The sequence below is a fragment of the Vigna unguiculata genome, chromosome 7 (assembly GCF_037176805.1).
Source record: "Vigna unguiculata cultivar grain cowpea cultivar isolate G323 ecotype 2 chromosome 7, ASM3717680v1, whole genome shotgun sequence".
In the NCBI taxonomy this organism is placed as follows: domain Eukaryota; kingdom Viridiplantae; phylum Streptophyta; class Magnoliopsida; order Fabales; family Fabaceae; genus Vigna; species Vigna unguiculata.
The window spans coordinates 945,686-958,773 of record NC_140798.1 but is presented as its reverse complement, the minus strand read 5'-3'; the positions used below and the strand labels follow the sequence as shown (position 1 = coordinate 958,773).

Below are 13,088 nucleotides of genomic sequence, written 5' to 3'. Positions count from 1 at the left end.
TGGACCCTCTCTCTCTCTCTCTCTTTCCTCTTTCTCTCTCTCTTCTCTCGCGAAACAACGGCGCTATACTCTTTCCTTTTATGGTTTGTGGTTTGGTTTGCCTCTCATTTCTTCAAACAAAACCACATTTTGCTTGCACTTCTCTCACATATCATCATCACACACCCTTTCTTTCTCTCTCTCTCTCTCTCTCCATTTTCTCTATATACTCCAACACAAAACAACTACTGCTATTGTTTTTTGTTTTTATTGTGGTTGTAGTAGCAGTGGTAGCAGCAGTTGCAGTTGCAGTTGCAGTTGCAGCAGTACCTTAACATCCACAACAAGTACAAGAACACCACTTGCATTATTTTTCTCCATCTGGGTGTCTCTTAACTCGTGCTCTTTTCCAACTCCTGCTACACCCTTTGCTTGTCACACACCACAACACACCCCACTCACCGGATTACAAGGCACGAGGTACCTGGATTTGATTTGACCACAGTAAACAAGGTTTCTTTTTTCAGTGGTGGGATTTGTTGCATGCTGTAAAGCTGGTTTCTTTCTGTTCTTTCTTCCTAATGATCAAAAGGGTTGCACTTGTTTAATCAATGCGTAGAGAAAAATGGGGCGTGGCACGTTTTTTGTGTCTGGAAGGTTTGACAGATTGGTAGAGAAGGTTATTTTAACCTCTTGGATGTGATTTGCAATATGTCGAATGTGAGAAGCGTTTTGTCTCTCTTCAGGTTTATTCTCAAAGGATTTTCAAACGCTCTGTGATTGGGTATTGTTGGTAATGTGTTGTGTGTTTTTATTCAGGTTTTGGTGTCTCTCTGGGTACGGATAAGATAATTGTTAATTACGATCTAATCAGGATTGGATTATATGTATGATTGCAATCTGAGTTTTGTTTATTTTAAGTAATTATTGGGTTTTGTTTTGCAGACACTTTATTTTTAAAAGGAAAGATTGGTCTGCATAACTGGGTCTTTTCTTTATTTATCTTTAAGCAGTGAACGTTGTTGGAGTAGTTTTATTTTTTTAATGATTTTTGTGTGGGTGTTTAGGGAGGGAGCTTTTGTCTTGGCCTTGTTTTCTTTTTTTTCATTTGTTTATTCCATATGTGGATATATCTGTATATAGACACACACGAAAAATGTTATCTTTACCGTTTTTACTGTGTTATTTACTGATTCATGCCATTCCACCCAAAGGGTCAAAACAAAAAGAATTGTAGTTTCCTAGACCTTTTTCTTTCTCTCTATGTATTTTTTCCCCTTTGGATCTTGTGGTGTTTTTTATGATTTGGATCTTACGAAGATTTTAATTCTGCTTATTTAACTGTGTTGTGGCAGGAGGAGAAGATAGTTGTTGAAGAAGCAACATTTTTGGAGTTTCTTATTCACTGAATGGATTGAAGAAGGTGCACAGAGGGATAATGTTAAAGTCAGTGTCATTTGGAGTCTTGTTAACATGGTTTGTGGTGGTGACGCGTGTGTGTGGAACAGAAGTTCAAAGATGTAACTGTGATGATGAGTGGAGCTTCTGGACTATTGAGAGCATTCTGGAGTGCCAAAGGGTTGGTGATTTTCTGATTGCTGTGGCCTACTTCTCCATCCCTGTTGAGCTTCTTTACTTTGTTAGTTGCTCAAACCTCCCATTCAAATGGGTCCTCTTTCAGTTCATCGCTTTCATTGTACTTTGTGGGATGACACATTTGCTCAATGGTTGGACTTATGGTCCCCACACTTTTCAACTCATGGTGGCAATCACTGTGTTCAAAACCCTCACCGCATTGGTGTCATGTGCCACTGCGCTAACTCTCTTCACTCTCATCCCTCTGCTGTTGAAAGTGAAGGTTCGGGAGTTCATGCTGAAGAAAAAGACCTGGGATCTTGGGAGGGAGGTTGGGTTTATAATGAAACAGAAGGAGGCTTCGGTGCATGTGAGAATGCTTACTCAAGAGATTCGAAAGTCGTTGGATAGGCACAAGATTCTGTACACCACGTTGGTTGAACTTTCCAAGACGCTTGGTTTGCAAAACTGTGCAATTTGGATGCCGAATGATGAGAAGACTGAGATGAACCTTACTCATGAGTTGAATGGGAGGAATCTCAACTGTTCTATTCTCATAACTGATCCTGATGTTGCCAGAATCAAGGGGAGTGATGAGGTGAACGTGATTGATTCTGATTCGGTGCTTGCCACTGCCAGCAGTGGAGATTCTGGTGTGGCAGGACCGGTTGCTGCAATCCGAATGCCGATGCTTCGGGTTAGCAATTTCAAAGGGGGGACACCGGAGCTAAGACAGACATGTTATGCTGTGCTGGTTTTGATTCTTCCTGTGACGGAGGCTAAATCGTGGAGCACTCAAGAGCTTGAGATTATTAAGGTGGTTGCTGATCAGGTGGCGGTGGCTCTGTCTCATGCTGCGATTCTTGAGGAGTCTCATATGATGAGGGAGAAGTTGGAGGAACAGAACCGAGCGTTGCAGGTGGAGAAGATGAATGCTATGAGGGCCAACCAGGCCAGAGCAGCGTTTCAGAAAGTGATGAGTAATGGAATGGGAAGGCCTATGCACTCAATCATGGGGCTGCTTTCGGTGATGCAGGAAGAGAATTTAAAGCGTGAGCAGAAAGTGGTTGTGGATTCTATGTTCAGAGCCAGCACTGTGATGTCAAACCTGCTGAATGATGCCATGGATTGGTCGGCAAGGGATGATGGAAGATTCCCTCTGGAGATGAAGCCTTTTGGGCTGCATAATATGGTGAAGGATGCAGCTTGCTTTGCCAGGTTCATGTGTGTTTATAGGGGCCTTGGCTTTGTTGTTGATGCAGATAAGTCTTTGCCGGATAATGTTGTAGGTGATGAAAAGAGGGTTTTCCAAGTGCTTCTGCATATGGTTGGGAGTGCAATAAATGGTAACCAAGGAGGAGGGGTTCTTGTGCTGCGGGTTTATGCAGAAACTGGAAGTCAAGGGAGGAGTGACCAGGGTTGGACAAATTGGAGACCAAGCTCTTCAAATGGGGATGTAAATATCAGATTTGAGATAGGGATCAAAATTGGTGAATCTGAAATGGAAAATTCAGTTCCTTCAGGGCACCTTCCTGGCACAATGCGTGCTACTCATAGGGTTGAGGAAAGATTGAGCTTCAGCATTTGCAAGAGGATAATTCAGGTGAGTTTAGTTACATTGATTTGGTGTGTGTAACTAGTTCATCATGATAATACTCTTCTAGTAGTAGTTTGGAGTAAATATGTATGTTTCTAGTATCTTAAGTTTTATGTGAAATTAGATTTTTAATCCAGATGATTTAAGAATGAATGAATATAATTATTTTAATCCAGGTAGTAAATTAGATTTTGTGTACGTGTCAAGCTTGTTTTCGAGTTAACATTAAAATAAGAATGTGTCAAACGAGTTAACCAATTCATTGTTAGCATAAAATGCATTTTACACATCAAAATTTGAGGATCAAAATGTATTAAAGTTTTAGACGAATTTCAATTTAAGTTCAGAGACTAAACACAACACTAGTAGTATCTATGTTCTGTAATTTTGTTGTCTCTAATGACTTTGTGCTTTGTTTCTGAATATTGCAGCTGATGCAAGGGAACATATGGTTTGTACCAAACGGTGAAGGTCATGCTCAGGTGATGGCCATTTCTCTACGGTTTCAACTGCAGCGATCGGTTGCTGTGTCGATCTCTGAAACCGGGGAAAGTTCAGAGCCGTCAAATTCGAACTCTTTTTTCAGAGGTCTGCAAGTGTTGTTGGTGGACAACGATGATGTAAATAGAGCAGTGACTCAGAAGTTGCTGCAGAAACTAGGATGCTCTGTGACATGTGCTTGTTCAGGATTTGAATGTCTTAGTGTGATTGGAGGTGGTGGATGCTCCTTTCAGGTGATTGTTTTGGATGTTCACATGCCCGAGCTTGATGGATTTGAAGTTGCATCAAGGGTTCGCAAGTTCGGAAGCAGAAACTGGCCAGTGATTGTGGCCTTGACTGCAAGCACAGAAGATTTGTGGGAAAAATGCATGCAAGTTGGCATCAATGGAGTCATAAGAAAACCAGTTTTGTTGCATGGAATTGCCGGTGAACTCAGAAGAATCCTGTTGCAGGGAAATACTGTCATGTGAGAATTCATGCCGCAAGTTTAAGTCCTTGCAACTATTAGGTTTATAGAGAGAATTTCACTGGAGATATACAATACTAATGAGACCTGAACCCAATTACATAAGACATAAATGAGAAAGTAAAACATTATATAAGAATAAAGACTCATAAACCCATTGTCTTAAGGTTTTGGGTTGAGAATGATATCAATATCTTATGTAGTTGGGCTCAGGTCTCATTGGTATTGTATCTCCCTAATAAAACTTCCTCGGTAAACTTAAACATATAAGAAAATAAGTTTTTATACAGTATTTTTCAGTCATATTCTTAGTAGGTTTTTGGTTACCTTTTTCTTTTTTTGCAGCAATGTTTCATCTTTTATAGATCATGAATCATTATTATACCTCAAGTTTCATTACAAGTTTAAATGGTATACAAATTAGTTTTCTTTGTTTGTCTCAAGTTGTTAGTGTTGTGTATGTTCTTTCAATTCGTATGCATGCATAATATTTTTTGGTTTCATCGAGAAATCAGAAACAAAGAACTGAATTCACAACTTTGGCTACAAGGATTATCCCCTTGAGAACCTTCATATTATATATGAATCTCTCAAAATTGATCAAAAGATATAACATTTATAAGAAATGAGTCTAATCTACAAACTCACATATTCTAATGCTACTAATGGATTTTAGGCAGATTCACGAGATATAAAACTAATGAGACACGAGTCCTGTTTATATAAAAAATTGATATTATCTTCAATTTAAAATCTTAAGATATTGAATTTACGAATAATCTTCTTTGTAAGATATCCGATATCTTCTTATTTTTTATTTTTACTAAATATACAACTTAAACTCATATCCTTAATAATATTAACTTACCATTTCAATGTTCAATCCCTTAACATTTATTATTATAGAGATTTTTGTTCTTAGATTTTAAATTTTAAATGATTGAGTTTATCACTAGTAACCTTAGAAAACAACTCCACAAATTGTTTTCCTTTTAGAGGAGAGTCTCAAATTCATGCATGAAGCCATTCCAAACATTGAATAAATACTCACTAGAAACATAGTAGAAGGAAAAAAAAAAGTTACATGAACAAATAGAACAATGATATTTTTACCCACTTTTTTTATCCACTTTTAATTCACCATTTTGATCATCATTAAATCATCACATCACATATTTAAAAAAAATCAAAATAAATGATCTAATAATAATTGAAATAGTGAATTAAACGTAGATAAAAAAAGATGGATTAAAATATGATGCGGACAAATATTGGTCGAACAAATATTGGTCGAAGTAAACTATAAACCATGAATGAACCTTACCACGTAAAATGGAACAACACTTGTATCATTTTCATGTGGACCCATCTGTTTAATTTATTTTCCCCCAACAACCTTAAAAACTAAGGGCCCAAATTTCAATTTTATAACGTATTTTCCGCTGTGAACTTTTTCCTTGGAGACAAAACAACCAAAGAAAAAGAAAAAGAAGAATCACCTATTTACCTTTTAGTTGCTCAATCTTTGTCTATTTGATAGGTTTGTTTCATTATTTATTGGTTTTTTTCCTAGTCCCTCACAAAATAACAAAAATGAAAATATAAAAAGAAAAAAAAAAACGAAACACACCATTTTCACAATCTCATTTTAATTCAATGTATTGATGTATTGAGACATTTGTTTTATCATTTTATAAAGGGAAAAAGGTGTTATTCTGATTTACTTCTTGGAACCTGGATATAGTATTTTCATTAAGTTCATGATGTTATAACTATCATTTTTTTAACTACTGTCTTTCAATGAAGTATACTTCCGAAATTATTTTTTAAAAATTTGATTAAAAGGACTAAATCCAGGTATTCCAACAGACGAAGAACTATCTAAAATTTTGAAATAGACTAATTCCAAAATTCAATGAAAGTTAAGAGATTAAAAACATAATTAACCCTTAATATGTTAATGCTTTGATTAACTTAATTTATGTTAACCTAAATGCCCTTAATATTATTGTTATTATTATTATTATTATTATTATTACTATTTTTTGTTTAATTATTATATTATATTGTAAATATATTAACTATATCAAATTTTCTATTAATCCAACAGAGTTGAATTGAAACTGTCAATTTTGAAAAGAATCTTAAGAAACATTAAAATATTTAATTAACTAAAGTATATGTTTAGAAAAAAAATTAAATATCTTTATTTAACATTTTTATAAAAATTTTAATAAAACATTGCATTTTCATATCATATTATTTAATGATATATATTAGTTTTAATGAACCAAATCAATATGAGGTGATACTTAGTCTCAAAAAGAATTAATTTTGATGAGAAGATGATGTGTGAAGTAATGAGAAAAATGGATTAGGAACAAGATTAGGTGGCCCATGGTTTTCATCATGGCCCAGTTCTCATTAGGGCCCTTATTGATGCAATTACCCAACAGTTTCAGAAGAATATTGAGATAATAAATAAATAAACTGCATCACATTTTCTTCTATTGTTATAGTTTAAAAAATTTTTAACGAACAAGTGATTTTTTTTTTATAGAACTAGGGAGAAATTATTCTTATTTCTAAGAATTAGTGAATACCATATGTTATATAATAAAATATTACATGTGAACCAACTTGTACCAAACTATTCTAACCCGATCTTAAATTTAAAATTCCTTAAGCATGAATATTATAATTTTAGTATTCATAGTAAGCTTATTGGCAGGTACAAGATTGAATTTGGATTTTGTTGTGGTGTTTTTTTACTGTGTCTCCATAATACATTGATTACCACTAATTTTGACGTTTTAAAATATATTAAAAAAATATTTAAAAACCAACACAGTATATTTTTAATACTGAACAGAGACAAAAAAATCAATAGAAAATCTGGACTCGTACAAAATTATAGTGTTATAATAATGGTAGAGTCAAAGTATTTATACAATAATCAAGTCATAAACTGATACCATTATTATCATACATCACACAATAGACAAAAGCTGTTCTTGGTCTATGTTTTAAATTAATTGCGTACAATGGCAAGTAAGTCACAAACTGGGTTTCTAATGTCATATATGTACACAAATTGCAATAATTTATTCATACGTTATGCTGAAACATATGGTAGTAGTTATGTAAAAATATAAAAAAAATGAAACAGATAAAGAATATTAAACAGATTAATACTTGCAAGAAATATTGATTAAGTCAAGTGGTGTGTTCAATGTTGAAAACTCCAACACAATGTTCCAAAACACTACATTTTCAACATCGTTAAGGTGCCTATTTGTGGGACTTCTTTTCTTCTTTCGTCTAATCTGAGACAAGCTAAAAGATTCATTGGTGCGTTTACTTCAACACGTTTAATATTGTGTAATTCTTTTTATAGTATTTTTATGAAAAATTGTAAGGTTTTATGGAATGTTTAGAAAAATAGTCTCACAAGATATAAAAGATTAAAATAGGGGGAAATTCAATCATGAAAACATACTTGTTCAGTCAAATTTCTTAATTTTATCAAATTGAAGGTTATATATACACTACTAAAAAAACTCATATATCCTGCCAATTTTGTTTTAAAAATTTTTTCATAAAAAATACTTGAAAATTTTGTTATGAAAAAAAATTTGCAAGAAATTGCTACAAATTTTTTTTGTAAAATATTTTGTACAAAACACTTTTTGCAACAAATTTTATAAGAAATACTTACAAATTTTATAATAATGTAGGAAATAATTATTCACGGAATTACCTGTGAATTAAGATTCTTAAAAAAATGGCAGAAAAAGTCTTTTCTTGTAGATATTTTTAATAAATTTGTAAGAAAAATCTCATGTATAAGAATTTCTAATTGTAATACTGATCTATTGAACAAAAATCTTAAAAGTGTCCAAAGCAAACAATTAAATTAAAAATTTATTACAATTGATTGATAATTAATCATTCATTCATGCTAAATCTCAAATAAAAACTAAAACCTATTCGATATATATATGAATTCAAAATAAAATATAAATAAAATTACTAAAATAAATATAACACATTTCAATACCTATTCTTTTAAACATCTATTAATTTGAATAATTTCAATTAATATATATATATATATATATAGTCCCTGTAATTATAATTAATTAAAAATATATACGTATCTAAACCATTATTTTAAAATATTTAAAACATGTACTACGTACTAGGGTTTAAACTATAATTTTTAAACAATTTAAAACATTTACTCCAGTGGACTAAACAAATTCAGTTGATGTAATTTTAAATATTTTTCCAAAGTTTCAATATCAACCAATAGAGACATTCATGTATTATTTATGATGGAAATTGTTAACCATATATTCAATTTTAACAACAAACTGAAAATATAAAGCACTTTCTTAGGTGACATACTATTGATCACTTTCAGCGGGACCCAACAATGTGATTGGACAGAAAGTCTAGGATTGAAACACTCTAATGCCACATGCACAGGCACAAACAAAGTTGTCCATGAAGAACCTGTCTGAAAAATCACAAGCTCATACAAAAAAATATGAAGAAGAAGACGAACCAGAGTTTTCTACATCAAATCTAGGTAATCCAACATAGAAAATTTTCTCTTATTTGCTATCGTGAAATTCAAAATTACATAACAGTTTTGTCTTTAAAAGATGTTTTGAAGTGTTGAAAGAGTATTTAATTTGTCTTTGAACTCGATTTCTAGTTAATGTGAAACTATTGAGTGTAACGAAACAAGTCAAGGTTAATAAAGTTTTTTGTTCCTACAAATACATTAATGTTTCAACCCCAAATTCATGAAGTTAATATTTCTAGAGTTAATTACTCCAATTGAAATGTTATTCACTTTAAAAAGAAGAAGAATATTTAAATTATCTTTAACTTCGACTCTTAAATAATATAAGACTATTAAGTTTATCAAATCGTTACCAAAATATTATCACCTATATTTTATGTTTGGCTTTTTGGCCGACTAACATAGTATGCATATGTATGACATAAATCTTCTTTTTTGCAATAGTAGTAAGTATAGTTATTTTTTACTAATGTCAAGATAGTCAATGAGATGTTAAAGATATAGTTTATAAAGAAAACGTAACTATTTTGTTATACTCCTCCATTAATAACAAATTATTGAATGATCTCATGATTATGGTTAAACTTGTTCATTCTCATTTTAAAATTCAATTTTATAGAAACAGAATAAATCTAAACTCAAATGTTAAAATAACATTAAGGTCTACTTGAATAAATTACTATTCACTAATAGATTGTTTACAAATATGTGATCATTACTTAACTAAATTTGACTATTCTTTCTTTAGGAAAATTTGGCTAATATTTATCGAGGTCCTTATTACAAATATGTCACTCCCGAGCGAAAGTCAGCCGAGTCCGTCCCATACTAAAATTTGGTCTCGTTGGCTTCGACCAAAAATTTGTCAAATTCTATGGTGTCAGGTATATGGATACAAGTTTTAAAAAATTTAATTTAAATTTATTTTATGAAATATGGATTTTGAACTTGATCCACATATTTGGATCTGGATTTAAAAAAAATCCAATCTAATTTTTTTGAAAAATTGGATTTGGATCGAAAATCTAATCCAATTATTTGAATTCAAAATGAACGTGGATTGATCATTAAAAATTAAATCCATGATCATCCCTAATTCCTATAATCCCTAGTGATTAAAGATTTGTTACGGTTGTTATAGTATAAACCCACATCAATATTTGCAATTGAAGACACAAAAAGATACTATTTTTTCTTTAAAAATTAGGTTAAAACTCCATCTGATTTGGGTAAAAGATGATGTGGAGTCCATGACAAGAATGAACAAAAGGACTAGGACTTAGAGAGTAAAGCCAACATTTTCCGTGATTTTTCTTGATGATGTTTGAATCTACCCCACCATACCAACTTATTTTATTCATTAGTCCTCACTATCACTTTTGCAAATAAAAAAAGTTTAATGGGCGGTCCAAATTTCATTAATGCAAGCTTAGTGGATTCTTTTCAACATAATTAGTTGATTGCATTAGATGAAGAGAATATATATTTGTTTATTAATGCCCATTCATGGGGGTGATTATTATAATATTCACACACCTAATAATTATTGGATTAACAAATAAATGGGGTCCATCAAATTTCCAACTTTTGCTTTGGAATGTTGCATTCAAGTTGCTAACAATTTTGGAATTTAATAATTGTGGATTAGGAACTAAGACACGTGATTCCATGTGAAATATGGGTCCTCCCATTTAGGATGCTTTCACCACTAAGCTTCAAATTTCTTTTTAATGCCACTCATCAATTAAACCAGATTGGTAAAGTTTTTCTAAACTAACTATTCAAACATAACTAAATTTTTAGGTTTAAAAATGAGAATTTTTTGAATTTGAGATTCATAAATAAATGAAAGAATATACTCATTAAAATGGTCTTTCACATATATTAATTAGTAGGTTTAATTAGTCGAATAGTACCCACTTTCGTTCAGGTTCAGATGTATCAGTTTAGTACTTGTTCTTCAAAATGTATCAATCTAATTCTAATTTTTGAAAAAATGTGTCAATTAGGTCTCTTTCAGACAAAAATTATTAAAGCCGTTAACTTAATTCATGACTTTTACCACTAAATTTTAATATAAATATCAATACTTAATTTTGTAAGTCATTTTAAGTATCAATACCATGGTGCTAATAATTTTTTGTTGAAAATAATCTAATTGAGACATCTTTTCAAAAGTTGAGACTCAATTGACACATTTTTAAAAGCGAAAAAGTAGGTATCCTCAGACTAATTAAACCTAATTAGTAATTAACAAAATCAGTATCAATAGCTTAATAGTAAAAAAAGGTTTAATGAACTAAGTCTTGACTAGGATTAAAAAACTTTGACTTGTTCAATATATATGCTTTGTTTTCTAGTTAAAGGAAAAGTTAATTAGTACTGCTAATCACATGAACTTTTTGGATAAGTACATAATGAGTTTCATAAATATGATAATCTTTCTATTAATTACATTAACGTGATAAAGAGAAAAGGTCATCATTGACCATCAATTGCTCTATATTTTTGTAATATTTCTAAATAGAAAAACTTGCTTAAAATAGTTATTTTCCCATCAATTGCTCTAGTTTTTTGTTACAATTTTAGGAAATTTTGAATGATTGAGTATATCTTCTCGGCTTATAAAAAAATCGAGGAGCTACTCAAATGTATTTGCTAAATTTTTTATTCAATTAAATATGTCAAATATTGGATGGTCCAATCTCGTTTTCTCCTTCATTTCTTTTCCAGGTTTCATCGTAAAAATGCTTACGTTTTGTTTCTTTAAGTTTTTTTTTTTCAAAGCCTATAAGTAGGTGAGTTACCAACCAATAGAGACAGGTGGTATATAATTATTTCCATTTTTACGTTCATGAAAATATTCTTGAATAAATATTTTTTAAAAATTTCACGTTTTAGGTATTATGAAAGTGCTCCAAATTATGTGATATGATGACTAGGTGGTGAATTTGATTTTTTGTGTTTTAATTGAAGTTAATTTTTATTAATGTAAATATATGTTGTTTTGTTTAAATTTGAAATAGGGTATAAGAATTTGTGAAGTGATTGATGGCTGCTTTTTGTTGAATGGTGATGATTTTCATAATAAAGGTTGAGAAAAATAGTAGTTTGGTCACTGATAATTTTGTCATGGGGATAATTATGGATGATCATAAGTACAAAGTTATAACTTCAACTCCATTATTAATTTATTACCTAAATATAGTCTTCATTTTGTTCAATATTGTTATGCTTAATTTGGAAAAAAATATATATAAAAAATACATTACATGGTTTGTCTCAATGGAATTTATATGTATAAAAACAAAATCATATTTAAAGATGAAAAAGTAAAGTATTGTGGGATATATTTTACAAAATTAAGGTAGTGATATTGATTTAATTGAAAAAATGAAGAATTTTTCCTTGTCTTTTTTTTAGGAGTGATTCAACTCTTACGATGTGTTTCAAAATAAAGATTTGATTTATTATTTGTACGTAGGTTTAAGTATTCTTTGTACTTAAAAGTGTTCTCTATAAAAAGTATTAACCGAAATCGGACTTTTAAAAATAATAATTATATAATTTTATTTTTTTATAATTTTTTAACTAAATATTAAACAAATTTAGTAGTGTTTACTAAATGAAGGGATAATTTATTTTCTAATTTTTTGCATGTCCATTAATATTACACGTTTACTTTTGTGACATGTCAAATATGTATTTGACTACGCCACATATGTTACAATGACAAAATCTATCAAATATTTAATTAGAAGCTAACAATGGGCTAAAATCATATCATTAAAATATTTTAAAATATGGATGCATACTAAAAAATGTAAATATTAAAATCACATAATTAAAATACTCATAAACTAAACATTATAAACACCAATCTTAAAAAGGTCATACATGTGAGGTCTTATTATATTATATATCTGTCTTTAAGCAGCCAAGGATAATGCAAATTTATTGTTTGAAACATGTGTGTTAGCCAAAATATATATGCTATAATCAAAGTCGCGCAACATTTACAATATTTATATATTTTAATGAAGTATATCATAATTAATTCAAATAATAACTTATCACTTTCAATATAAAAATGTTGAAAGAAAAATATGTCTATTAAATGCATCACTTATTAAACATTGTTCAACTTTATTTCAAATGTTGACAATACAAGTAAGTATAAGGTATCATCATATTTGTACAATCAATCAAAAACAAACAACTGTTTTTCAGTCTAAAACTAGAATGAAAGAAGATAGTTTATTTTATTTTAATTAAGTATCCCTCATTCGGGTAATCACAAATTGTTATACACATACGTGGAATTAATAAAGTTCTATTATAGTAAATAAACAAATGTGTTGGAAGTCTCACATTCA

At 30.5% G+C, this 13,088-nt stretch overlaps 1 protein-coding gene across 2 annotated transcripts; it reads left to right on the top strand.

Annotated features, from left to right (window-relative positions):
* On the top strand, window positions 1-4,553 carry LOC114191788 (ethylene receptor 2-like). Of its 2 annotated transcripts, none has more exons than XM_028081181.2 (3): window positions 1-459; window positions 1,335-3,157; window positions 3,583-4,553. In XM_028081181.2, the coding sequence occupies exons 2-3, from the start codon at window positions 1,418-1,420 to the stop codon at window positions 4,120-4,122; spliced, it is 2,280 nt and encodes a 759-aa protein (XP_027936982.1). In that variant the 5' UTR covers window positions 1-459; window positions 1,335-1,417; the 3' UTR covers window positions 4,123-4,553. The 2 variants fall into 2 exon arrangements, with proteins under 2 accessions (XP_027936982.1, XP_027936983.1); XM_028081182.2 differs by having other exon boundaries at window positions 1-725.
* The last annotated feature ends 8,535 nt before the right edge of the window (window positions 4,554-13,088 follow it).